Raw genomic sequence first — 26,500 nt, forward strand, 5'->3', positions numbered from 1 at the left:
GAGCAAACGCAGCAAAAATCTTCTTGTCCAGTTTACTTAAGAGACTGAATTATAGCCAATGTTTTACATAGCCTATGTAGCGAAGAGTTAATAAAGGTCAAAGTTACTCACAGCAATCTTTCTGGTGGTCTTCCAGCCCTTGGTCTGATCTGAGAGGTCACAGGAGGTCATCAGCAGGCACAAGAGTAGACTGTGGTGTGTCCGGCTTCTGGGATTATACCCAACTACAGAGACACAGAGGAGAGATAAACATCTATAATGTGCAAACTCTCTCTCTCTCTCTCTCTCTCTCTCTCTCTCTCTCTCTGTTTTACCCTGTGCCATCTTCTGCAGGTCTTTGAAGATGCGGAGATGGTGGGCCAGATCAGTGGCCAGAATGATGTCCCTCATCAGGTCCAGCATCCTCTGATAGTCCTGTCAACCAAAGTGAAAAACACACTGCATTGTAAAAGCATGATCCATTAATATATACACTTTATATATATATATATACACACATTTACGGTAAATTACTGTGTAAAATGTGTAAAAGACTTTTAATTACAGCTTATTACTGTAAGTGTACAGCAGCTACATCACAGCAATCTTGTGGTGCAGGTGAGTGTGGAGTCACAGTGTACAGCTGTTACTTTACTATTATTTACTGTTAATATTACTGTAAAGGTAATAGCCAGTAATTTACTGTAATTTTACCATCTTTTTTACAGTGATAAAATCCAAAAGCCTGTGTTCATGAGCATCATACCTTTCTGGAGAACTTCTCAAAGATGTTGCAGCCCTGTGTGTTAAGGATGGCGATGGCCTGAGCAAAGTGATGCCGCTGTTGAAGAAACACACACAAATATACAGTTATCCACAAACAGCATGTTGTTGGAGCTGAGGTTGTATGCAAGAAAGGCCACTAGAGGACAGCAGAGTTCAGTGAATGAGTTGTTGCAATGGACATCATCAATGACATCATGAACATCAGCAAACCGATACATTGTTTAGATTAAGGCTGCATATGGATTTATGTCAGTTGTCAAAAAAAGTCTTTAATCTGCCATTGTCCAGTTTATCAGCTCCCCTGACCGTATAGGATTACTCTGTAGTTCTACAGTTACAGACTGTAGTCCATCTGTTTCTCTGATACTTTGTTAGCCCCCTTTTACCCTGTTCTTCAACAGTCAGGACCCCCATGGACCCTCACAGAGCAGGTACTATTTGGGTGGTGGGTCATTCTCAGCACTGCAGCAACACTGACGTGGTGGTGGTGTGTTAGTGTGTGTTGTGCTGGTCTGAGTGGATCAGACACAGCAGTGCTGCTGGAGTTTTTAAATCACTGTGTCCACTCACTGTCCACTCTATTAGACACTCCTACCTTGTCAGTCCACCTTGTAGATGTAAAGTCAGAGATGATAGCTCATCTGCTGCTGCACAGTTTGTGCTGGTCATCCTCTAGTCAGTGGTTACAGGACGCTGTTGGCTGGACATCTTTGGTTCTCAGTCCAGCAGTGACACAGGGGTGTTTAAAAACTCCAGCAGCACTGCTGTCTGATCCACTCGCACCAGCACAACACACACTAACACACCACCACCACGTCAGTGTTACTGCAGTGCTGAGAATGATCCACCACTACAGCGTAGGCCTCAGTGAACAAACCGTTGATATTTCAAAGAACCAAGTAAAAATAGTCACTTTGTTTGCAGAGTAACTCGATTCTAACAAACGTTTATTAAACTAAACCCAGTCAAATCGTTCGTGCACCTGTAGCCTATTTCCATAATTGCACGTTTCACACGTTTTCTCACTATTTGAGGTGCCCACTCCTTCTCCTGCAGCCTAAACCTGATCCAGCACACCTGATGCAACAAATTAAGCTTTTCGAGCTTCTTAAGATTGGAGCCAGGTGTGTGTGTGTGTGTGTGTTAATCGCAGAGTCATGCAGCTTCATTCGTTCCTAATGATGTAATGATCCATGCATACAATCATCCACTTGAGCTACATAGCAACATTTGTACCTCAATTTAGCTGTTTTTATTTAATTTAATAGAATGATCATGACGGTTGTGTTTAAATTCTGCAAGTATTGTAGTAATATTGATTGTTAAGTTCTGGATAAAAACTAAAAGTGTTAATCTTGAAACATTCCATGGAAGATTTTCCAATCCAAATGTTTAGGGAAATGCAAGCTGTCCCATTGATTAGCACTTCAGGAGCTGGACTACATCAATGGCCCAAAAATTTGCTCAGCAATCACATAGTATTAGAAATCCCATAAGTGTGCTAGCAGAAATCACCCTTATTGTAGAGCTGTTTTGTTTACAGTATAGATGGAATATGATTTCAAACCTAGAGAATGACTACAGAACGGGTTTATATATTAGGTGATATTATCTCCTAATATACCACCTGCAAATGTCTGTCGAAATGAGTATTAGTGTTAATATTCCATATAGACATATAGGCTATGCTAGCTTCAGAGTTTGGTCACTTATCATGGTAGAAGTGCATAGGAAATACATACATTATACATTTTAATGGGGTGTGTTGTCATTTGGAAGCCAATTTTATTCTAATTGACCCCACCAGTCGGAGTCCAGTACACAGTGAATCTGAGCTTGTATGTGTATAAGTATATGTGTTTACCTCCATAACAGATCCTTCTGAACTGTAAAGAGCTGCCAGAACAGATTTCTGAAAAACAAGAAGACATTTTTCATCCATGAAAGCTTTACTTTGACTTTCTATGCCTTTCTTTAAGGTGATTAATTCATTTGAACATACTTAAGACCACTATTAATGTGATGGTTCAGCCATCTAGCTTACTTACAGTTTTCCTCCTTACCTCAAAAGTAATCTGCATCTTTAGTTTGCTTCTTTAGGAGCTCTGAGGCTAACAAGTAATAGAAGCTTATAGCCCCCAATTTGCATTGTGCAAACTGTCTAAATCATTACAATATTCAGACTGCACAGTGGCTGCTACTGCTGTAATAGACAATAGTACTACATGTGACGAACATCTGTCCATGTTTATACACTCAGACTGAGATTAATCCAGGTTTAGATACTTAGACTGTGATTAATCCAGGTTTAGGTACTCAGACTGTGATTAATCCAGGTTTAGATACTTAAGCTGTGATTAATCCAAGTTTAGATACTCAGACTGTAATTAATCCAGGTTTAGATACTCAGGCTGTGATTAATCCAGGTTTAGATACTTAAGCTGTGATTAATCCAAGTTTAGATACTCAGACTGTGATTAATCCAGGATTTGGATACTCAGACTGTGATTAATCCAGATTTAGATACTCAGACTGTGATTAATCCAGGTTAAGATACTCAGACTAAGATTAATCCAGGTTTAAGATACTCAGACTGTAAATAATCCAGGTTTAGATACTCAGACTTTGATTAATCCAGGTTTAGATACTCAGACTTTGATTTATCCAGGTTTAGGTACTCAGACTGTGATTAATCCAGGTTTAGATACTCAGACTCCAGGTTAAGATACAGGTCAAACAAACAAACCCTGCTACAACTGAACCTAGTTTGAGGCAAGTGTGGATAATTTATGCATGCAGTTAGCACAATGCTAACAGGTTTGCAGTGCTAACAGATTCCATTACTTGTTAGCTACAATGTCCTCGTCCAGGACTAAAGAATCAGAAACTTCAGACACCGAACATGTCTTGGCTACAGCAATTGGGGTAAAGGGAAAATTGTGGTAAATTACTTTTTGGCTGGACCATCTCTGAAAAACTCAAACGCTGCTCTAGAAGAGCCGCAGACCAGACATGATCTCATAACGAGAACATCAGGGACAGCCATCAGAAATGTTGGGCTAAATGTTGGTGGAAATGTAGACTTAGAATGGGAACAAACTGAGTGTAATGTTCAGCACCTCATGGTTCCCTCCTCAACATCGCCAGATGGACAACGAGGCCATCGTTAGCCCATGGATGTAACGTAAGTTAGTACGACTGAAAAGTAGCCCAAGTAAACTCTAATTGAGCATATAGATGTGTGTTATGTCTACAGAGAACATGTTACATGCAGAGAACCATCATTACCTTTTCCACGGAAAAACAGTTCCGTTAGCTAACAACAGCATTTTGCTGGTGAGCTTCTGATGCTTGTGTTACCGATGGTACTCCAAATGTTAAAAGAGAGACTAGAGGAATTTGGGGTGGGCTTTAGAGGTGGGTTACCCTAGTTTTCAGCCGCAGTCCTGCACCAAAAGTTTAAGAAGTTCTCCCCATATGTGCATTCTTGTTACAAGACCATGTCTGGCCCTGTGAGACTAGTTGAGCAGATCCCGTGGATGGCTATGCTTACCGAAGCCACCTGGAAAGAGTTGTTTGTTCCTCGGTGGTCCAGATCATGGCACATGCAGGATACAAAGAGAGCTAAAATCTCTATGTCCCTGCAGAGGAAAAGGTAAATTGAAGCTGTACTCAGATGCAGGAAATACAATAATAAGGTTTTTCAAACGGTATAAAATGTTTTTACTCGAGGTAGTTGGAGAGCTCCAGGTTCTTGTAGAGCAGGTAGCAGAAATGTGAAACGGAGAATGCGTGCATCCAGTTGTGGTAGGGTGGGTCCCTGTAGCCCTTCTTCACCATCAGACAGAATCTACGGAAACACACACACGTCAGTGTATCATCAATATGATGCCAAAATGAAAATGTAACCATTGTAGTCATTGTAAATAACCCACAGCATGCAGCAAATGCTCTAGACCAGGGGTCGCAACCTAAATGTTAAGAAGAGCCATTTTATCCTTTCAACAAAAATGAAACCACCTTGGGAGCCACAACGTTTTATGTCCATTTTACCATTTTGGCCATAAATCTGTCTCAGTATGTGCTGATGTACTAGTATAGACTAAAACTATAATATAAACAAAAACACAGACGCACTTTGCTCTGCGTTAAGCTTTAGCTCAGCTACAGCTGCTTTTCTTGCATCTCCAGCAGGAAAATTTTCCTCAAAAGAGGAATAGTTTCTTGTGAAATGTCTCTCAATGTTCGACTTTTTACGAGGCTGAAGTCATTTCTCGCTCGCCAGCTTCTTATTCGAATTCTACCGTTCCAACTTAAATGGTGCCTGAGGTGTGAGAACTGCTGCACTACTTAAGGTGGAACTGGAAAATTCAAACAAGAAGCTGGCGAATGAGAAACTGACTTCATCCTCATGACTTTTAATGTTTGACAGTTTCTTGCTTCAGATTAAATGTAGCAGAAAACCATCTGGAGTGGTTATAAACGCAAATAAGTCCATTTGTCTCCAAATTATCAATGTTCATCTTAAATCTCTCTCACCTTTTCGTTAGATGCTAGCTAGGTCAGATTATTGGCACTGCTATGATCAGCAATCTGCGCACCAACCTTCAGGGTTAAAGGGTGAATTAGGAGTTCTACAGTAATTCCAACGTTTAAGACGATTTATTGTTAAACTGTGTTGAACGATCAGCAGAGCTTTATTTTACTGCCAAGTAGGATTATTTTATTTTTGACCTAAAAAACTAATTCTGCTATGTTGCCAACCCCTGCTATAGAGAGAGATTTTCCATTTCAAAGAATAGGAAACCCCTCTTCTGATAATGTAAGGTGGGAGAAACTTTTGAAAAGTTACAGCTGCTTTGGTGTGGATGGTTTAAGCAGTTTGAAATGTTTTCGCTAGCTGACAAGTGCAGAAAGGTAGCTAGCGTTACTGCTAGGAAACTTGTTAAACCAGAATAACTTACTGCAACCATCCAACTGTGGTGTCTTTAAATTAGCACTATAACGGAGAGAACGGATTACTCAAGCAACAGAAGTGACTCGTCAGATAAGGTATGTTAGCCACCTGACTATCTAGATACCTCACCTCTGTTGGGCTTCTTTTTTCTGGCATTCTTCAACTGAATAGCATCTTTGATAAAGAAAACATGTAGTTCAACAACTGAGGTAAGAGCTACACTAACATTAGCTTCGTTATATTTATTAGCATATAGCTCAGTGGCTACACCAGCATTCAGGATTTGTTGACACCACAGGGATTCCCACTGAGCCATAGTTATGTGGCTTCCTGGGCTGGCTGCTACACCGCAGCTACAAGGCTTCTCAGGCTGGCCCCTTGAGCAGCACTACACCAATTAGGCTTCCTGGGCTGGGCACTTAAGTGATGCTACACTGCAGATACATGAGTTCCTGTGCTGAGCACTTGAGCAATGCTGTTGGTGGCTCTACTATTTGCTGCACCTTTGAAACTCCTAGATGTGATTAGCTGAATGTGGTTTGCATTATTAGTTAAGCCTTAGTCAACCACAGGTTAATTTCCGGAACACAGCTCTGGCCCTTTCCGGGCCATATCTCCCCCCCCCTCATGTCCTGCAGGAGTTCTCCAGAGGGATGCAGTGAAACCTGCTCAATTATTCAAATGACTAACTCCACTCCGGCTCTATCAGGCTAAGTGTTTGCGGCTATGAGAACACCGCTTCCTCTGACGCCGGACCATGAGGTGCTGGAGCCTACAAGCAGTTGCCAGGTAACAACATATCATTAATAAATAAGGCCGGAGAGCGCCTTCACTCAGGCTGACCGCTGAACTGGCCGACAGCGAGGGAGAGGGATTAGAGAAATGTAGAAGAGAGAGAGTGTGATAAAGAAGAGATCAGGGCAAGGAAGGACATCATTAATGTTTAAAGGGAACACGCTGTCGAGATTGCCACAGGAACACAGTCAGATAAACATTTCAAAAGAGACGGAGAAGAGACGAGGGACAGGTGGTAGTAAAGTAAACTGATCTCAAAAACATGTTAAGAAATATAATATCATGATACTTAAGAAATTTTCTCGATATATACGAAATGCATCAACATGCCTCAACTGTCTTTGACTGTTTTGTTTTATTTGTGTGTATGTTTGGGCAATGATACACCACAGCTATGAAGCTTCCTAGGCTGCCCACCTGAGCAACACTACACCACAGCTATGAGGCCTTCTGGGCAGGCTACTTCAGAGACAGGATGGCTGCTTGAGTCACACCACAATACAGCCACAAGGCTTCATAGGCCGGCCACCTAAGTGCTGCTACATCACAGCTTTGAGGCTTCCCTTGCTGGCCATCTGAGCAGTGATGCTCCGCAGCTACAAGGCTTCCTAGGCTGGCCACACGAGTGATACTAGATCCCAGCTATGAGGCTCCCTGGACCAGCTGCCTGAGTAAAACTACACCGCAGTTACAAGAGTTCTCAGGACAGCCACTTGAGCAAAGCTTCATCGCATCTACTAGGCTTCCTGGGGCAGCCACTTGAGCAACACTTCAGTGCGGCTCCCTGGGTGGGCTTCTTGAGCAATAACACAATGCAGCTTTGTGGCTACCTGGGCTTGTCACTTGGGCGACAATACACTACAGCTAAAGGGCTTCCTGGGCTGGCCACTTGAGCAACACTGCACCACAACTACATGGATTCTCAGGCCAGCTGCTTGATCAATGCTATGCCACAGCTACAGGGCTTCCTGGGACGGCTGCTTGAGTCACCCTACAAAGCAGCCACAAGGCTTCAGCACTGCTACACCACAGCTCCGAGGCTTCCCAGGTGTGCTGCCTGAGCGACACTACAAACTAGCTATGAGGCTTCCCAGGCTGGCCGTCTGAGCACTGCTACACCACAGCTCCGAGGCTTCCCGGGTGTGCTGCTTGAACGACACTACAAACTAGCTATGAGGCTTCCCAGGCTGGCCGTCTGAGCACTGCTACACCACAGCTACATTGCTCCCTCTGCTGGCTGCTTGAGCAACCCTACATTGCAGCTACAGGGCTTCCTGGGCCCTGAGCCGCCTGAGTGAAACTACACGGCAGCTACAAGGTTCTCAGGACGGCCACTTGAGCGAAGGTACATTGCATCTACAAGCCTTCCTGGGCCACCCACTTGAGCAACACTACAGTGCATCTATGAGGCTTCCTGAGCAATACCACAATGCAGCTATGTGGCTACCTGGGCTGGCCACTTGAGTGACAATATAGCTCCTGGGCCAGCGGCCTGAGTGGCGCTACACTGCAGCTTTATCCACATTTAATTCTCATTACCACTGAAATTCTTTGTAAAGTGATATATTTTGATACTTTGTTGTAGGCATGTGTAACTTTTTTTGGTGAAATCCGCAATGCAAACTGGGAGAAATACCTGGCCAGAGTATGCAGGTCAATCTTGTAGGTGTTTATAAAGCCCATATCTTCAAACATGCTCAGAATACCCTATAAATAGAACAAGAGAGAGGGAGAGAGAACAAAACATGAAACATTTTACATTCAAAGTGTTCAATTGGCTATTGGCTACTATAGAGTTCATTTAAAGAACTACATTATTTCCTTCATTCTTTAAAAAAGACGTGCATTTTTTGGTCCTGTTAAGCCATTAACATCTACATTAAAGGGACACTCTAGCTATAATGAACAAGTATTTCATGTATTTGTAGTGAATGTAGTGAGCCTACTCCGGTCCTACAGTGGTCCCACAGTAGTCCTGATTGTTTTTGAAGACTAAGAAAACGCCCTTCTAATGATGTATCTTGAAGGTGGGAGGAACCTTCTGCTTTGGTGAGATGGATTCATCAGGCAGGCTGTTTGCAATGCATAAGGAAGCCAGACCGCTAATGTTACTGCTAGGTGGCTGAATATCATGTCTATATTTTTATTTGCCTCTATGCCTATGCATTTCCTTATTGCTTTGGGAAAGATTTGCAATGCGTGCTGGGTATTGTACTGAGAGAAAACACAAAAAGGATACAAAATCATGAATTGTGTCAAACAGCTAAGGCTGAGGGTTGCAATGCTATGCTTAAGAATATTACATAACGTAACAAATGACATTAAATGCTACTTTTATGTGTGTTAAAGGCACCGTTTTTTAACAATGTCTGCACAATTCAGTCATTAAGATGTAAACAAGGTCATTGGTTTGATGTAAAATGGTTCATTGTTGAGAAACTCTCCTAACAGTGGTGGTCATAGGAACCAGGGGTTTCAATTTCTACAATGCAAAGATAGATTTATGTCTTATTATACAAAACCACCAGCAAACCTACATGAGTTTTAAATACAATGTTTATCATAAAATAGTGATAAATCTGATTTTGTTGACTGCTTTGCCTTACAAACAGGATTTTGACTACAATGTTCTTGTCGAAAACCAGTATTTATCAGCTGGTTGGAAAATAGGTTCCCACAATGTCACACTTTTTTTTGGTTTTCCCATCAATCTGGGGACATTTACTGCCCACAAAGATCTGAATGTAGGGCCCCAAACACACAGACTGACCATTGGTGTGCTGTCATCTGGTAGAGAGCGTGGTGTGTAGGTGAACTCGGCAAAGCTGGGGTGAATCTTCTCGACTGACTCGATACCACTAGTCAGCAGTTTGGTCACCTCCTCCTCAGACACTTTCATGTGGTACATCATCATCTCATTGGCCAGGTGGCTGCGGAACTGCGCCTCATGCACTTTCTTATACAGCAGGGACTAAAAAACCAAACAGAATACAGTCAATGTCTTTGCTTAGAACTCTAAACGAGCTGTTTTTAGGTTAATTATAATTCATTAATAAGGTTTCATTATTTCAATACATAACACACAGACCAAGCATGAGCTGGAAGTTCCCTACTGTTCTTCAGATGTACTTGTTTTATTCGACACATCGCATGGCCAGAGTTTTTTCTCCAGCTGAAACATACATATGCTATTTATGCTAAATATAATCTAATGTAGAGCAATGCATTTAATTTAGGCTAAATTTTTTGTGTCGTAATTGAAAAAAAATGTTTTATTGCTTTTCGGTAAGCCACACAACATTCATCATTCATGCATCTTCAGTGCACAAAGACACATTGCGTTTCAAGCCATGTTGTAAGATTTAGACCTAATTTAGATTCTAATTATATCTGGCATGATTAACATGTGGTCACATGAACATACATCAGTGTGTCAAAATATTATGACCATTTACAGATGAATATCTTGTGAAAATGGAGCATATCTAGGTGTGGAATATATTGGATGGTAAACAAATAGTCTGTTCTTGTAGGCAGGCGTGAAGACCTGAGCCACCTTGACACGGACCAAATTTTGTGGCTGGACAAATGGGTCGGAGCATCTCTGGCAGCAAGGCTGTGGGATGCTTCCTGTCAGGAGTGGTGAGTACCTACTGACAGTGGTTTGAGGAGGAACAAACCACGAACCAGTGGCAGGGTGTTGAGTGCCCAAGGCTCATCAATGCATCAGTTCATCGATGCAACGAAGGCAGTGCATCACAACCTGCTGCGCCTGGGTCTGCATAGCCACAGATCGGTCAGAATGCCCACACTAACCCCTGCCCAGAGTAAAAAGGATCTAAAATGGGTATGCAGGTGTCAGAACTGGACCTTGAAGCAATGGAAGAAGGTCGCCTGGTCAAATGACCCCCTTTTTCTTTTAAATCACATTGATGGCCGTCATGTGCCTTGTTTACCTAGAGAAGTGAGGGTACCGGGATGCACTGTGGGAGTAAGACAAGCCAGTGGAAGAGTGTGATGGTTTGGGCAATGCTCTGCAGGGAAACGATGGATCCAGGCATTCACGCCACCTGTCCAAACACTGTTGCAGACCAGGTACACGCCTTAACAGCAATGATATTCCCCGATGAGAGTGACCTCTTTCAGCAAGATAATGCGCCCTACCATACTGGACACATTAATCAGGAATGGTTTGAGGAACATGACGAAGAGTTCAAGGTGTTGCCCTGGCCTCCAGATTCCCCAGATCTCAATCTGATTGAGCCTCTGTGGGATGTGTTGGAAAAACAAGTCTGATGTGAAGCGGCTCCACCTTGCAAGTTGCATGACCTGCCGCTGGGCGTATTGGTGCCAGATACCACATGGCATCTTCCAAGGATTTGTAGAGTCCAGGCCTCGGCAAGTCAGAGCTGTTTTGGTGCGACATGAACTACCCACAGCAGGTGGTCATAATGCCTTGGTTTTTCAGAGTATACCTTACACTTCAAGCTCTCTAAGCAAAATGCTTTGTGTTTAGTTATGGCTTGTTCAGTTTATCATTAAATTACATAGACTAACACTTAACATTCCTTCTTGCTGGACCTCAAAAAATATCTCAAACATAGTCTTCACATTCGAAGTCCAATTCCTGCCAGAAAATAAAAGCTTTAAATAGCCAAAAACGCCTGCTGCAGTGGTTTTGTTTATGTTTCAATATCTTTACCACTGCCAATCACTGTGCGCCCACATGGTCCTGATCGGGCTTGACATTTTATTTTTTCTAAAATATTGTTTAGGATTTATTAATCTTTGGTTCATGATCATCTTTAAATCTGTAGGACAATTAAGATTTTAATATTTGCAATTAAATTGACATCCTCACAGTCAATATTAGAATTATTTCATACTTTCTATTTCATGTCATTTTGAAATAAATAATCCTTCCTAAAACTCACTGCTTTTAATTTCCATTTGCTAATCGAGGCCCTTTGAGATCAAAAGAAATGAACACGCTTTAATTGGTTACATTATCTGCACTTTTAAAGCAACGTTCTCTATGCTGCCCACTTGTCTCTCAGTAGATGGCAAAATTAAATTTTGAGAACAGCACCCTCTTGTGGTTGGATAAGGTTCAGTAGATTTTTAAGTCATAGCCTTCTCAACAAAGACGTGTACGATTTTCATTGCCAAGTCCTTGAAAAATCATTTGGACCTCCACTACTGGGCAGGCAAAAGCATTCCACAAAGATTCTGTTACTTCATTTGTACTACTGTCCCACTCACATGGGCAATGCTGATCCCACAGTAAATAGAGAAAGCGGTTGCCAGATCCTCATCAAAGCGGTTAAACCACGGTCCATTCGTCTTATTCACCAGCTCAGCAACTCCAATAACTTCTGTGCAGAGAGAGAGAGAGGGGATGTGAATCTGAGTCAGCAGTGATCACATTCAAAGAATTCTCAACGCCACACACACACACACACACACACACACACACACAATTGTCCCATATGTATTATATATAAGTACCTATATGAATTAATATATACACATATCATCATCATCATCATCATCATCTTTAACCGCTAAGCCCAGATAGGGTCGCGGTAACAGTTGGGAGAGCGGAGAATCCCAGACAGCCCTGTCCCCCGCAACTTCCTCAAGCTCATTCCAGGGGACCCCAAGCCGCTCCCAGGCCAACTTGGAGATATAACCCCTCCAGCAGGTCCTAAGGCAACCCTGGGGTCTCGTCTCAGTAGGCTGTGCCTGGTAAACCCCCACTGGGAGGCGTCCATGGGGCATCCCGATCAGAGGCCCCACCTCAGCTGTCTCCTCTCAATGCGAGGGGGGTAGCAGCTCTACTCTGAGCTCCTCCCAGATAACCAAGCTTCTAACCCTATCAAGTAGAGTGTAGCCCACCACCCTGCGAAGAAAGCTCATTTCCGCTGATGTATTCGCAATCTCATTCTTTCGGTCATTACCCACAGCTCATCAGCCTGCGGCCGATCTCATGATCCCTCTTCCCATCACTCGTGGACAAGACCCCGAGATACTTAAACTCCTCCACCTGGGGCAGGTCCTTTCCCCTTACCTGGAGTGGGCATGTGATTTATGCATACAAACACATGCATAATAGTAATTTGCCCCATTTGCTTTATACATACATACACCTTAGCTTTCTTAAACATGGAACTTATGTAAAAAGCACTTTATAAAGTCAGGACCATTTTGTTTGTCCTGGTTTCTCTGATTATCTTGCAAAGTCAGGACATGTTTATACTGAAAATATACAAAAACAAGAACATATACAGTCAGAAACAGCTGCAAATACTTACAACAGGCAGACAGGACATCTAAATCCACTCCAAACACTCAGCCCAAGCACACACACACCCAAAATGCTGAAAGCACCTAAAATGTTCAAAACAAACACAGACACGCATGACTGGGGGAGAATTAGAGTGTCAGTTCCATTCATTTTCTGGTTATTTCACTCCTTTGATTTGGTTTTGCTGTGATTGGTTTTGGTGAAGGCTGGCCAAATTACACGTCATCTTGAGTTTACAGCCTTCTGCCACTTTTTTTAAGGCCACTTTAGGTTTGGCCATGTCTGACGAAAACTGGTGGTCTGGTAGGTAATTTGTGATGCATCCAAAATGGTCAATTTGCATCTGTTTTCTAGAAAAGACTTGAGGCCTAGTCCGCCAAGTCCTCTAAGAAACCGAGGCACTAACAGCATAATCCTGTCCAAGACTGACCTTGATTTTTCTGTGCAAAACAAAGATCTGCGCTAAAGAACTCATACAAGCGGTTAAAAACAATTACATCATTGCAGATCTACTCATACCACAGTATGAACCGAATATAATGGCTTATTTTGAAAAATCTAATTAACACGTTTACCCTAAATACAGTGTTCCTAAATCAGCCAAGACATGTTTGCTTCACTAATTTAGCACTATGAGACGCTATGAGGAGATACAAGAAGCTACAAGGTTAATGTAGCTTACAAGCAACAGAAGGTTACTAGCATCGTAAAAGTGCATGAGTGAATTATCACCTCCTTACCACAAACTGTTTTGGATTTTTAAGTTATCTCAAACAGACTTAAGTGGTTTCTGACACTGTTTTGCATACTGTCTAGCAGCAGCCTCCATACAGCCGTTCCTGTCTGAACTGTCTGTAGTACCTCCATTCTCGTCTTTGATGGGGAAACAGAGAATATTTCGGGTTCGGAAGCCGGTGCTGTCGTCCACTCCCCGGTAGAACAGCGGGTGGGAGTAGGCATCTTTGATGTTGAGGATTTTGCCTGTGGTGGCCACATGACCCGCGATGCCCTGATCGGCAGGGATACGGAACTCCTTCTGCATAGTTGAAAGGAAATAAACATGGTCACAACCAGAACAGCCCAGTTAGAATCAAGTGTCAGTACTGTGAGGTGCAAGTATGAGTCAAGTTTTAAGACTCTAATATGGAATTCCGAGTCAAGTCACAAGACTCTGAGGTGCAAGCCAGAGTAAATTCTCAAAACTCTGAGATGCAAGTCTGAGACAAGTCACCAGAGTCTGAGGTTCAAGTAAGAGTCAATTCTCAGTACTCCGAGACGCAAGTCTAAATCAAATTGCAAGACTCTGAGGTGCAAGTGTAAGTCGAGTCACCAGACTTGCATGTCAGAGTCAATTCTCAAGACTCCAAGATGCAAGTCTGAGTCAAACTGCAAGACTTTGATATGCAAATCCGAGTCGAGTCTTAAGACAAATGTGGAAGTCTGAGTCAAGTCTCAAGATTGAAATGCAAGGCAGAGTCAACTCACCAGACTCTGAGATGCAAGTCTGAGTCAAGTCATCAACTCTGAGGTGCAAGTCAGAGTCTCAAAACTCTGAGATACAAGTCTGAGTCAAGACACAAAACTCTGAAGTTCAAGTCTCAAGACTGAAATGTAAATCCAAGTCAAGTCTCAAGGCTCAGAGATGCAAGTCTGAGTCAAGGGGCAAGACTCTGATATGCAAATTCGAGTCAAGTCTCAAGACTGAGATGCAAGTGCGAGTCAAGTTAAGTCGCAAATCGTTATCATCAAGCACAACCCTGCTTATTTCTAAGGAAGGCACTGCAACACACATTGTATGAGGTACTGTCTTAAGAAACTAAAATTCCATGTAACAAAATAATAGCATGTATTCTGCTCACTCTTGCTCAGTTATCCATGTAGTGAAAACATGAAAATATAACGAGTAACAGGATGACTGCCTCAAAGAAAGGACAAGAGTACCTGACACATACTTACACGCTATACATAGAAACATACCTCGTCTTCGTTCACCACCCCACCATCGAAGACTTTGGCCACGAGTTCATGACTGACACGATCGAGCAGAAACACTGAACAACTAAGAGAGAGAGAGAGAGAGAGAGAGAGAGATAGAGAGAGAGAGAGAGAGAGAGAGATAAGGCAAAATTAATAATTAATTGCAGCACTAATTGCCCGCCACACACAAAAAAACCCTCCAACACAAGCACACAATCAGTGATCTTGCTGACACCTTACAAACCACTACACGGCCAAAGTTCTGGGCAAGACTGTGTTCTTCAAATCCAACAGTAATGAGGCTATGAGATCGTAATCATCATGAGGAATTACTTAAATAGCCTCTTAAGTGCTCTCTTATGGCCTGTTTCCACCCAGGCAAGTACAGGCTACAGTGTGGAGTGGATCGAGATGCAACCCCAGTGCAATTATTCACATTCTTTGTAGCCTTTGTACTTTTATTCTCTTTTTAGGGGTATGGTTCGGCATAAGTAAGGATGTAGAATTAGTGGTATTGTTTCTGTTCAATAGGCTGTTTTCTTTTTTTCTGGCATGAATCACTATTACCTTCTGAGAAGTAGAAATGATGCTGATTATTTGCTGATGTATGCTTCCTCTGTATTGTTGGAAAAAGGTAACGAAACAGAAATTCAGGCTAACTTTACCTTCATCATAGCCTCGTCCCACACGGTCTCTTGAATAAGAAATGAACGACAAAACTTTGAGTTGCAAGTCCAAGTCGTCACAAAACTCTGAGCAAGTCTGAGTCAGGTTTCAAGACTCAAATGCAAGACTGAATCAAGTCTAAAGACTCTGAGATGCAAGACTGAGTCGAGTTTCAAGACCCAGATGCAAGACTGAATCAAGTCTAAAGACTCTGAGATGCAAGACTGAGTCGAGTTTCAAGACTCAGATGCAAGACTGAATCAAGTCTAAAGACTCTGAGATGCAAGACTGAGTCGAGTTTCAAGACTCAGATGCAAGACTGAATCAAGTCTAAAGACTCTGAGATGCAAGACTGAGTCGAGTTTCAAGACTCAGATGCAAGACTGAATCAAGTCTCAAGACTCTGAGATGCAAGTCCGAGTCATGTCTCAAGACTCTGACGTGCAAGTCTGAGTCAAGTCTCAAGATTCTGATGCGCAAGTCTGAGTCAAGTTGCAAAACTCTGATGTGCAAGGCTGAGTCAAGCCTCAAGTCTCAAGACTCTGATGCGCAAGTCCGAATCAAGTCAAAAAACTCTGAGAATCAGAGACTTGATGATGCACTGTAAAGAAAATTCCTAGCAGAAATCAGAAAAACAAATTCAGGCCATAATCCGTCAAAAACCAAAACCAAACTCTGACAAAAGCTGAGAATTAATAAAAAACAATTTACCTAAAATAAGCCTTCTAAAATTACGTATAAACTTACCTAATAAATGTAAAAAATCATGTATATAGCCTACAGTATGTGCCATGATGTACAACGTCAACAGGGAACGGTTGGTCACACAAGGTAATGAATTCCATCAATTTTTAGTTATACTTTAGTACTTTGGCAATATCATTTTTCATCGTTTCAAAAAATTTCGGTGATAGTGGTAGAGTGTGATAAGGGTCACTAAGTATACTAACCTCGTACCACAAATTTTGCACTGAGCATTTTTCTTGTCGTCTAATAATTTGAAGCGTTCCCACACATGATTTCCTGGGTGTCTTAGTTATTTTTGCTTCGATTACTGTGTAGAAAGCTGTGCACTTTTTTGCACTCGGAGGTGATGTGAATGTCAGGCCTGAATAATAACCTGCTGTAATTTATTTATTTAGAACATTTTCCATATATTAACAATTCATGTTCTATCTAAAAGCCTTTGTTGATAAATGCATTGAAATTAAATTAACTTTATTTAGTTTAGGCAACATTTTTTTGTGGCTTAAAGACACAACTTCCAGCGTAACAAACAAACACTTGGGTATTCAAATTATTCGGGCCAGTCGTACACAATACAACTGTGTATATGTTGTGTTGGCCTAATATCTACTCGCACTAGCCACTAACGCTGGCACCTAATATAACATTGGCACTTTAATGTAACATTAACCACTGTAACCATAACCCTGCCGCTGTGTAGTTGTTTATGTTGTCATGACTCTACTTGAACTATGCCATCATGTTGACGGCCCCATTAAAATAAAATACTCCCCGCAATGATAGACAGACTTATGTCTCTATTGTGCTGTGTAAGGAAGCCTAAACTCACATCTCAGCATTGCTCAGGTTCCTGGCCTCCACAATGATTTCCTGCAGTAGAACAGACACATCATCTGAGAAAAGAGAGAGAGAGAGGGAGTCAGCACTGGTCACAGCCCATGCTATTGTCCAGCTAAGCATGGTCAGCCTATATACTGCCTCTGGTCTGACACCAGTTTTATGGGATATATATTCAGATTTGGGCTTTTAAACTGAAGTAGATCCTTGTAAAAGCTAGATTTCAACAGCAAGTTCATTGCAATGAAATCCCACGTGGTTGCAAATGTGTTGCTAAGCCACTGCTATGGAATCCAAGTGGGTTGTCTAGGTGTTGCTATTCTGTTGCTGGGTTATCCCAGGTGGTTGCTAAGTTGCTGCTGTGGAATCCCAGGTGACTGCTAAGGTTTTGCTAGGCTATTGTTATGGTACTCCAGGTGGTTGCTCAGGTGTTGCTTGGCTGTTGCTTCGGAATCTCAGGTGTTCCTAAGACATTATTATGGCCACTCGGGGGGTCCTGTATGATGCAATATGCTACTTATTATTTCTTGAAAGCTTGTCAGAATAAAAGTCCTTTGTTGTCATTTGTGCTGTGTAATATTTTGTAGAAAAAAAAGTTTTTGCAATGAGTTGATTACTTTTACAGCTGTCCTATTTTTCAACAAGTTTCGATTTTGAAGTTTGTGAGAATAAAGTTACTCAAAATAATTTTATTCAGAATTATATGACTAAATTACCTTTTTTAAAAGATTTCACATCTTTTTACAATCTGCATATATGGTTGCACAGTGGTCATACCATCTGAAATGTTTAGACTGTGGAAGGAATAAATGCGTAAATAAACTTTATTTTTTAAACTTTTATGATGCACTACAAACAAAAATTTGGATAAAGGATCTAATGAAAAATAATGTGATATTTGGCATCTATTTATTAAATTATTTAATATGAAAATAAGTGACTTTGACATACATAATGCATGTTATCTTACTGACTCTAACTTCACATAACTGTAGTTGTAGTAGTAGTTTGTGTAGTGAACTGATATTACATATCACACATTACACTACATAGTATTGTGTATAATTTTACATATTATGTATACACATACAATACTGTGCAAAAGTCTTAGGCACATTATTTGAAAGCATTTATTTCAGCAGTAAGAGTTTCATATATTTATATATCTTTAGAATAATTGAAATTCTTACTGTAAAAATGTTGAATGAACATATTGACATACGTAAATTTGCTATTACATTTACTACCATGTTTTATATTTTATGATTATAAATTATATTTTCCAATATGTTAAACTGAGCAAATAAAACAAAATTGCAAACAACTCACCAAGGTGTGTGAAGAGGTTTTTAGCCACTTGAAGTAGAGCCTGCACAAAAAAGCACACACAAACAATTCATAAACAACTATAATAATGCCTGGATTATTTATTTGTGATGATTTATGAAACATGCAGTCCCTGTTGTTTTCTTGTGGATGTGGGTGAAAAAATTAGAAACTGGATTCACTTTGTGAAAATCATGTGAATCTATGTGTGTAAATTGAATGGCCATGACCCTCAATCACTCAGACAGCACTGCATTAAAAACTGACATGTTTCTGTGATAAATATAATCACATGGGCTTATGAATACTTTGGATATCCCTGTCAGTAAACACAGTTTGTTGATGCTTCTACAAATGCAAGTTAGGACTCTACTGCACAAAGCGGAAGCCAAATATCAACAACATCAAGAAACGCCGCCGACTTCTCTGGGCTAAAGCACATCTGAGATGGACTGAGGCAAAATTGGAAATGAGTGCTGTGATAAGGTGAGTCCAACTATTTTTTGGGAATAATGGACGTTGTGTTCTCTGGGCCAAAAAAGAAAAGGACCATCCTTAATTTTACCAGCAAAAAGCCAGTGTCTGTCATGGTATGGGAGTGTGTTAGTGGGTAACTAGCACATCTGATTAATGCTGAGGGGCACATACGCATTTTGGAGCAACATCTGCTGCCATCTAGATGACGTCTTTTTCAAGGACATTGCCAAGCCACATTCTGAACTTTACAATAGCATGGCTTCAGAGTAAAGGAGTGCAGGAGATCAGACACAGCAGTGCTGCTGGAGTTTTTAAACACCTCCGTGTCACTGCTGGACTGAGAATCGTCCACCAACCAAAAATATCCAGCCAACAGCGTCCTGTGACCACTGATGAAGGACTAGAGGATGACCAACACAAACTGTGCAGCAGCAGATGAGCTATCGTCTCTGACTTTACATCTACAAGGTGGACTGACAAGGTAGGAGTGTCTAATAGAGTGGACAGTGAGTGGACACAGTGTTTAAAACTCCAGCAGCACTGCTGTGTCTAATACTGAGCCAATATCGCCTTTAGTTTAACTTTAACCTTTCAGAGAGAAAGAGCTTCTGCTCTTTTAGCTTTCACTGAAAAAAAGGGAAAAAGTGCAGTTTCTGTAAAATAAATGCTTGTAAAGAGCAAAATAAGTACGTACTCTGTGTGTGTGTGTGTGTGTGTGTGTGTGTGTGTGTGTGTTGTAGGGACTCCAGACAGAGCAGGATGATGAAGAGCACTCAGCGGTTCTCAGGGGAGATTCCAGAAGGTCATGACCTCACTGCTCAGCACTTTGGTTACCTGAGAGACCACTACTCATCCTCCATCTCTCTCTCTCTCTCTCTCCCTCGCTCTCTGTCTCTCTCATTTCCCTTCTGTGCCTCTTTCTCTTTTTCACTTTCTCTCCTTCTCATTCTCTCTCTCTTTCTCTCTCTCAATATTACAACACTGATGAGTGAAAGACCTTGAATGACAGCTAAAATTAATCTCCCTCTCCCTCTGCACTCGTTCGTCCCATCCCTTCTTCCTACCTGACACTCAAACTTGAGTTTCTGCTCCTTCTGGAAGGCCAGTGTGCTGGTCAGCACTGTGGAGGTGTAACAGAAACAGTGCTGGATCAAATGCTCATCAGCTGCAGTGTACCTGAAGAGAGGGAGGGAGAGAGAGAGAGAGAGAGAGAGAGAGAGACCCATCAACTTAAGGAAGCTTACATGATCAGTCCTGTGGAATGACATATTCCCATCACTGCGTCACAGACGGACCCCAGTGCATTACAGCCTGCGTCACCACTTCACATTTACTCTCTCATACACACACACACACAAGCCATGAGGGTCACTTGAGTTTGGCTCTGCATCACATCCCTGCTATGTTGCCACAGTAACGGTGGCACTTCATGAGGCCCCACCCACTTTCTACAAACTCGGGCAGATGGTATTATTATTATTTGACTGGAAGTTTTCCAACTTTCACTTAAAACTCTAAATAAAAATGTCATTGTCTTTATGAGGATGTTAAATACTTGGTTAAATTATGGAGGCAAAATCAAAGTCCTCATAGGATGGTCTGTCCACTCAGCACACAACTCTCAAATATGTGAATTATTCATTTTGGAGCGCTGAAGTGTTTAAAGTCACTATGTAACGTTCTGGACTGGACTGTGTTGTTAAAGTTAATAGAAACCAGACAGGCTGATGACAAATTAGCCGCCCAGCTAACTCGCTTAGTGACAAAAAAACTACACCCATATACTAACAGTGAGAACTTTCACATAAATACAAAATAAACAGCATTTGACATTAATAACTTACAATTTGGAAAACAATTAGTGCAAAATTACAATAAACTACTATACTATACATACTACATTTTATAAAATGGATAGTTCTGGTCCTAAAATCTGATTGGCTGAGCTGTGTTCGAAGCCATTGTAAACTCTGACTGATCTCTGTATTACTGCACCACAGCATGAAAAAAACCCCTTGTGATGTTATTGGAATAATCTTTGACTCTCATGCTGCTCACATGGAGCACCGACTGTACTGATGAAGTAAGAACCCGTTTTTTATTCAAACTGAGGGGCTGGAGACTTAGGTTCTTAGCTAGAACTAGGCTGGTCAGCTAGCTAACAGGCTAAAAGGAGCCAACAGCCTAAACAGCGCCATCATTAATATCACAGGCTGAATTAAAGCACTTACAGTCTGATTAACTGTAAAACGGCAGCATAAAAGTCTAAAAATGTCGCTTGAATGTTTTATATGCTGTACTCCCTAAATAGTGTGCTAGCTATTAAAGTTCTAGCCTCTACAGCCAAATACTGCATCATTTATGGAGTGTGGATGAGTCTGAATCCCAAATGAGTACTTCTTATCTGTATTTTGCTCTGTTGGGCTGCAGGATCCAGTATTTAAATTCCTATGTAGTGCAGTATGTAGGGAGCAGGGAGTTATTTGAGATTCAGCCCCAGTGTGAGAAGAGGGCGCCACTGGATTGGTCCTATATAAGACTCACGGTGGTAATTTGGTGACCAAAAAGTATTTATATAGCAAAAGCTTTTGCATTAATCAGTGCTGTGTTATCACATGTTCATAGTTATGCGGCAAAAAGTTTAAAAATTCATGAAATGACCGCAATATGCAGCGACGGGTGACCTAACGTTCTCCGCATTGAACGGACCATGATTGCATGGCAACGATACTGTACTCTAAAGGAACTTCATTTCTTAGCAGAATACTTGTTAATGTCGATTATTATTAAATATCTTGTCTTTATGCTGTTTTCTGTTGAATACAGGTCAAAAAGTATTTGCAGATCATTTCTGTCTGTTTTTACTTACATACCTGTTCCTACTGTCTCATCTTTGTTGGAACAATGTAAGTAAAAACAGACAGCAATGATTTGCAAATACCTTTTGACCTGTATTCAACAGAAAACAGCATAAAGACAAGATATTTAATTTTTCAACTGATTAACTTGATTGCTTTGTGTAGATATACGTGTATTCTAAATTCGTTGGGACAGGAACATGTTTACCACTGCGCTTCACCACCTTTTCAGTGCTCAGCTGCGCAAACTTAGGCATACAACTAGGACCTGCTAAATTTTGATAAATTGATAAATAAATCACTAACAAAATCACTGCACTCTTATGATAAACTGTGTGTGTGTGTGTTTTTCTAGAGATCCATCTGTCTTCTCTTGTTTTCACTAGACCCTGAGTAGATCTCCAGCTGAGTCGAGTATGCACACACACACACACACACACACACAAACACGCACACACACACACAAACACACACACACACACACACACACACACACACACACAGACACACAGTATGCTAAATCAGTCATTTGTCTGATTGCTTTTTCACAACATATATCATGTTACCAAAGTGATCATACATCATCATACACACACACACACACACCAACTGACCACTTCATTAACTACATGTCTTTATATCTGCACTCACTGTACATTTTATCAGCACCACTGACCGTATAGGAGCACTTTGTAGTTCTACAGTTACAGACTGTAGTCCATCTGTTTCTCTGATACTTTGTTACCCTGTTCTTCAGTGGTCAGGACCCCCATGGACCCTCACAGAGTTTGGGTGGTGGATCATTCTCAGCACTGCAGTGACACTGAGGTGGTGGTGGTGTGTTAGTGTGTTGCGCTGGTCTGAGTGGATCAGACACAGCAGTGCTGCTGAAGTTTTTACACACCTCAGTGTCGCTGCTGGACTGAGAACCAAAAACATGCAGCCAACAGCGTCCTGTGGGCAGCATCCTGTGATCACTGATGAAGGACTAGAGGATGACCAACACTGGAAAACGTGTGACTCGGAAGAAATTCACTGTACAGCAGGATAACGACCCAAATCATGCTGCTGAGAAGATCAAGCCATACTTATCAAACAAAGAAGCAGAATAATAGACTGACCGCCCCAGAGTCCAGATCTCAACATTACTGAAGGTGTTTAGGTGGCAGAAAATGGGTCTCTGACTTTTTAATAGCCCAAAATCTAACTTAAACTCAGTGGTCAAAAGAAATGGTTTGAAAGAATTAAACTTTAAAAAACACTTTAAAAACACACATGCAGGCGCACACACACACACACACACACACACACACACACACACACACACACACACACACTCAGTGTTGAAAGACTGAAAGTGTGAGATTGGCACACACACACATGTGGGACAAACACAGTCCTTATCAAAATGCCATGGGTGTGCGTGTGTGTGTTTTCAATAGAGCGCTGTCAGGATGACGGCCAAAAGAGAGAAAGAGAGCTTTAAACAGCCAAGAACCACACACACACACACACACACACACACACACACACACACACACACACACACACACACACACAGTTGCCAAGACACATACTGAAGCCATTCACACACGTTAAGCCACTCAGTCAAACACTATTACCAAACTGTGTGCTTACGCCAGCACTCACACACAGTGTTGTGCAGGGGTGAGACGATGCGCAAATTCTGCGATACAATACATAATATGTATTTTCATTTTTGCATCATGATACGATACATTTTCAATAATGAACTTTTGTATCATTTATTTATGTGTTTATGTTTTTGGTAATTCCCAAAATAGCGACGGTTGAAGGGTCAACTAAGCCATGTAATGTAAGTCAATGGAACCAGACTTTTTACCAAGTCATATTGAGTGATTTCTTTAGTCCACTCATCATGAAATTTACACACAATGTAAGGGGCAACAGGTTTTTTCAAATTATGTCAAAAACTGAAAAATGACAAAAATGGAGATACAAGGTTTATTTACACACCCCAAGAGCAGGTATTGTGTAGTAGAATTTAGACCCAGTATAGACCATGTACTTTAAAATTACAAGTTAGGTAAGATATTAGGTATTTCTAATAATATATTTAAGAGTTTACTTAAATACCTTTATTTACATGTTTTATTTGTTGAACGTATTTAAGTGTATAACATGCATTTAAGTGAATTTTAGTTGCAGTATAACTCAATAAGTAGCATTGAAGGATATCAGTATATTTTTGTAATAAACTACAAATGTAAGAACCGTCTGCAACACTGCAAACTACCTACTTACACCTACTTAAGTTAAAAGCACCCAAAAGCAAAATGCAAATAATATATATGTAATCAGAGCTTAATCACAATTTCAAAACATCAGTCGTTCCAAAATGATGCATTTAGTAAGTTTAAAAGTATGTTTAACGTGTAAATCTGAAATATAAAAAAAGTACTTTTTACAGTAAATACACCTTTGAAAAAGTACACTTAAATGCATTTTTCTTACACTGTGGATGAACTGCTATTGCAATTATGTTTAAATAATTATTATTGATCATGTATATTGTATTGTAGTTAAGTCAGCTTGACAAAGCCAACTTACACTTCATTTTATCAATCTATGCTTTATTTGTACTGTTTTCATGGGTCGCAGTTTTTGAGTTAGAACCACAAAACCTACCAGGATCGTAGAACCTACTTGAGAACAGTGCGTGTATCCTTTTGGGACCGATCACAGATAGGTTTTTTGTACAGTGTTCATTCAAAGACGATTTTTTTCCTGTAACTGAATGGATGAATGCTGGGAAACCAGCATTTCTACCAATTCTAACAACCACCTGGTATAACAGCGACGTTCCTTCAATACATCACTTGAGGCTGAGCGTTACAGTGATTTTACCACAGTTAACACTGCACGTCAGTGATAAAATCACAGTAATGTGCGGTCTCTTATGCAACAACTGCTTTTATAAAAGCTGAAAGAGGTTTTAATATGACAGTGAAGAATATTGTTTTTCTCTCAGAAAGTGCAGAGCTGATAGTAAATAAATTCTTCCCAGAGCACCAACACTTTTTCAAACAGAAGGACAGATGAATAAGACACTGAGGGAACAAAAGATGTAAACCAGATGGAGAGATGTGACAAAACCCAAAGCTAAGATGAATTTCAGTGTCAACACTTGCACAGGCAAACTTTACACATACCCTCTCTCTCTCTCTCCCTCTCTTCCTCTCTCTCTCGAATGAATTATAAGCTGATTGGATGAATTAACACATTGTATATCATGGCTTTACTCTTTAAATCTCTAATTAGAAGAGTTTGAGTGATACATTTTTATTTCCCTCAATAAGATGTGAAACAGCAGGAAATAATACAATCAAGTAAAAGCAAACATACGCATGTTTCCATGTGCTTCTGTACGAGTATATGTAAATGCTGCTGTGTTACAACTAATCCAACACTAACTTTAAAACGAAAGTTATTATTAGAAAAATCTAATTTACGCCATGTTGTCAATCAGCTGGGGTATTTGTGGCCAAAAAATGTCTTGCTTCTTAAGTTTTGTACTGGCTAATGTAATAAAGAGGCTAATGTGTCTAGCAAATAATAAAAGCTTGTAGCCCACCAATTAGCATCTTAATGGCCTAAAACTGAAAAGAGTGACTGAGAGAAATCTCAAATAGACTTGCTTATATGGTTTCTGAGGCTGTGTGACAAAAAAAAAGTATAACACGTAGCTAAAAACAAAGAGCCACCTTGAAGCACGAGATTTGAGCCATGGCAAAACCAGATAGGTTGGTGGGGGTTGTTGGAGGGACACCAATAATATAAAGCATTTACACAGTGAGACCTTTTTATTACAAAGCCCTGTTGTTTTTGTATTATGTTGTTCATCATTTCATTTGATGATTTTTCTTCATATTTTCTGTAATGTAACTAAAAAATGTAAAACGAAAAAGGCTAAACTCTTTAAGGGTTGGTAGGCTTGTTATATCATGTGCAATATACCATCTTTGTTCTTGGTACAGTTTGGTAGTTAATGGTATGGTTTGGTAGTATTTGGTATATTTTGCTAGTTATTGGTATGGCTTGGTTGTCTCTCTATGGTTTGGTAGTCCCTGGTATGGTTTGGTAGCATTTGGTATACGTTGCTAGTTCTTGGTATACAATTCCAGTTCTTGGTATGGTTTGGTAGTATTTGGTATGGGTTGGTAGTATTTGGTATGGTTTGGTATTTCTTGGTATGGTTTGGTAGTTCTTGGTATGGTTTGACAGTATTTGGTATACTTTGCTAGTTCTTGGTATGGTTTGGAAGTTAATTGTTTGGGTAGGTAGTATTTGGTATGGTTTGGTTCTTACTGTTATAGTTTGGTAGTTTTTGGTGTGTTCAGTAGTTTTTTTTGCAATAGGTTTAATAAACTATTTGTTTATAGCCTATAAATTGCTTCTTGTTAAAATAATAAACCTGCTTAAGCTCAGCCAAGTGAAGAAGGCTGAAGGCCTTTTTTGTTTTTAATAACTGATGTAATGTCAATGTAAAAATCTTTAAGCCCCCAGGCAGGTTTCGTGAGGGAAGCCATTCTTCGTGTGGAAGGCTGCAGCACGGCTTTATCAGTTTAAGCGCGACCACGGGTAATAAATTAAATCAGGACATAAACTAACCTTATACATTAAAAGAAAACAGATTGTGACACAAATAAATTACTTTTGTGCATCTTAAAGCCATAGTTGGCATGTTCTAGAATTAAATAAATGGCATGTTCTAGAATTAAATAAAACAATAAGAAATCAAACAAA

The 26,500-nt window shown here is 40.6% G+C and overlaps 1 protein-coding gene across 5 annotated transcripts in view; it reads right to left on the minus strand.

Annotated features, from left to right (window-relative positions):
• The window catches only part of LOC118802288 (cGMP-dependent 3',5'-cyclic phosphodiesterase), a 259,355-nt gene that overhangs the window by 8,067 nt on the left and 224,788 nt on the right, over nt 1-26,500 (minus strand). For 4 of the 5 annotated variants that reach the window (XM_036562782.1, XM_036562785.1, XM_036562780.1 and 1 more), the window contains 14 exons: nt 19,919-20,030; nt 18,381-18,420; nt 17,044-17,107; nt 14,802-14,883; nt 13,686-13,860; nt 11,780-11,892; nt 9,288-9,488; nt 8,154-8,224; nt 4,493-4,615; nt 4,319-4,406; nt 2,630-2,677; nt 746-820; nt 315-414; nt 112-224 (listed from right to left, as the gene is read on the minus strand). In XM_036562782.1, coding sequence (XP_036418675.1) covers nt 112-224; nt 315-414; nt 746-820; nt 2,630-2,677; nt 4,319-4,406; nt 4,493-4,615; nt 8,154-8,224; nt 9,288-9,488; nt 11,780-11,892; nt 13,686-13,860; nt 14,802-14,883; nt 17,044-17,107; nt 18,381-18,420; nt 19,919-20,030 — 1,405 coding nt within the window. The remainder of the gene's footprint in view (nt 1-111; nt 225-314; nt 415-745; nt 821-2,629; nt 2,678-4,318; nt 4,407-4,492; nt 4,616-8,153; nt 8,225-9,287; nt 9,489-11,779; nt 11,893-13,685; nt 13,861-14,801; nt 14,884-17,043; nt 17,108-18,380; nt 18,421-19,918; nt 20,031-26,500) is intronic. The other variant, XM_036562781.1, reaches the window with a different exon arrangement.

This window comes from Colossoma macropomum, unplaced genomic scaffold, assembly GCF_904425465.1.
Source record: "Colossoma macropomum unplaced genomic scaffold, Colossoma_macropomum, whole genome shotgun sequence".
In the NCBI taxonomy this organism is placed as follows: Eukaryota; Metazoa; Chordata; class Actinopteri; order Characiformes; family Serrasalmidae; genus Colossoma; species Colossoma macropomum.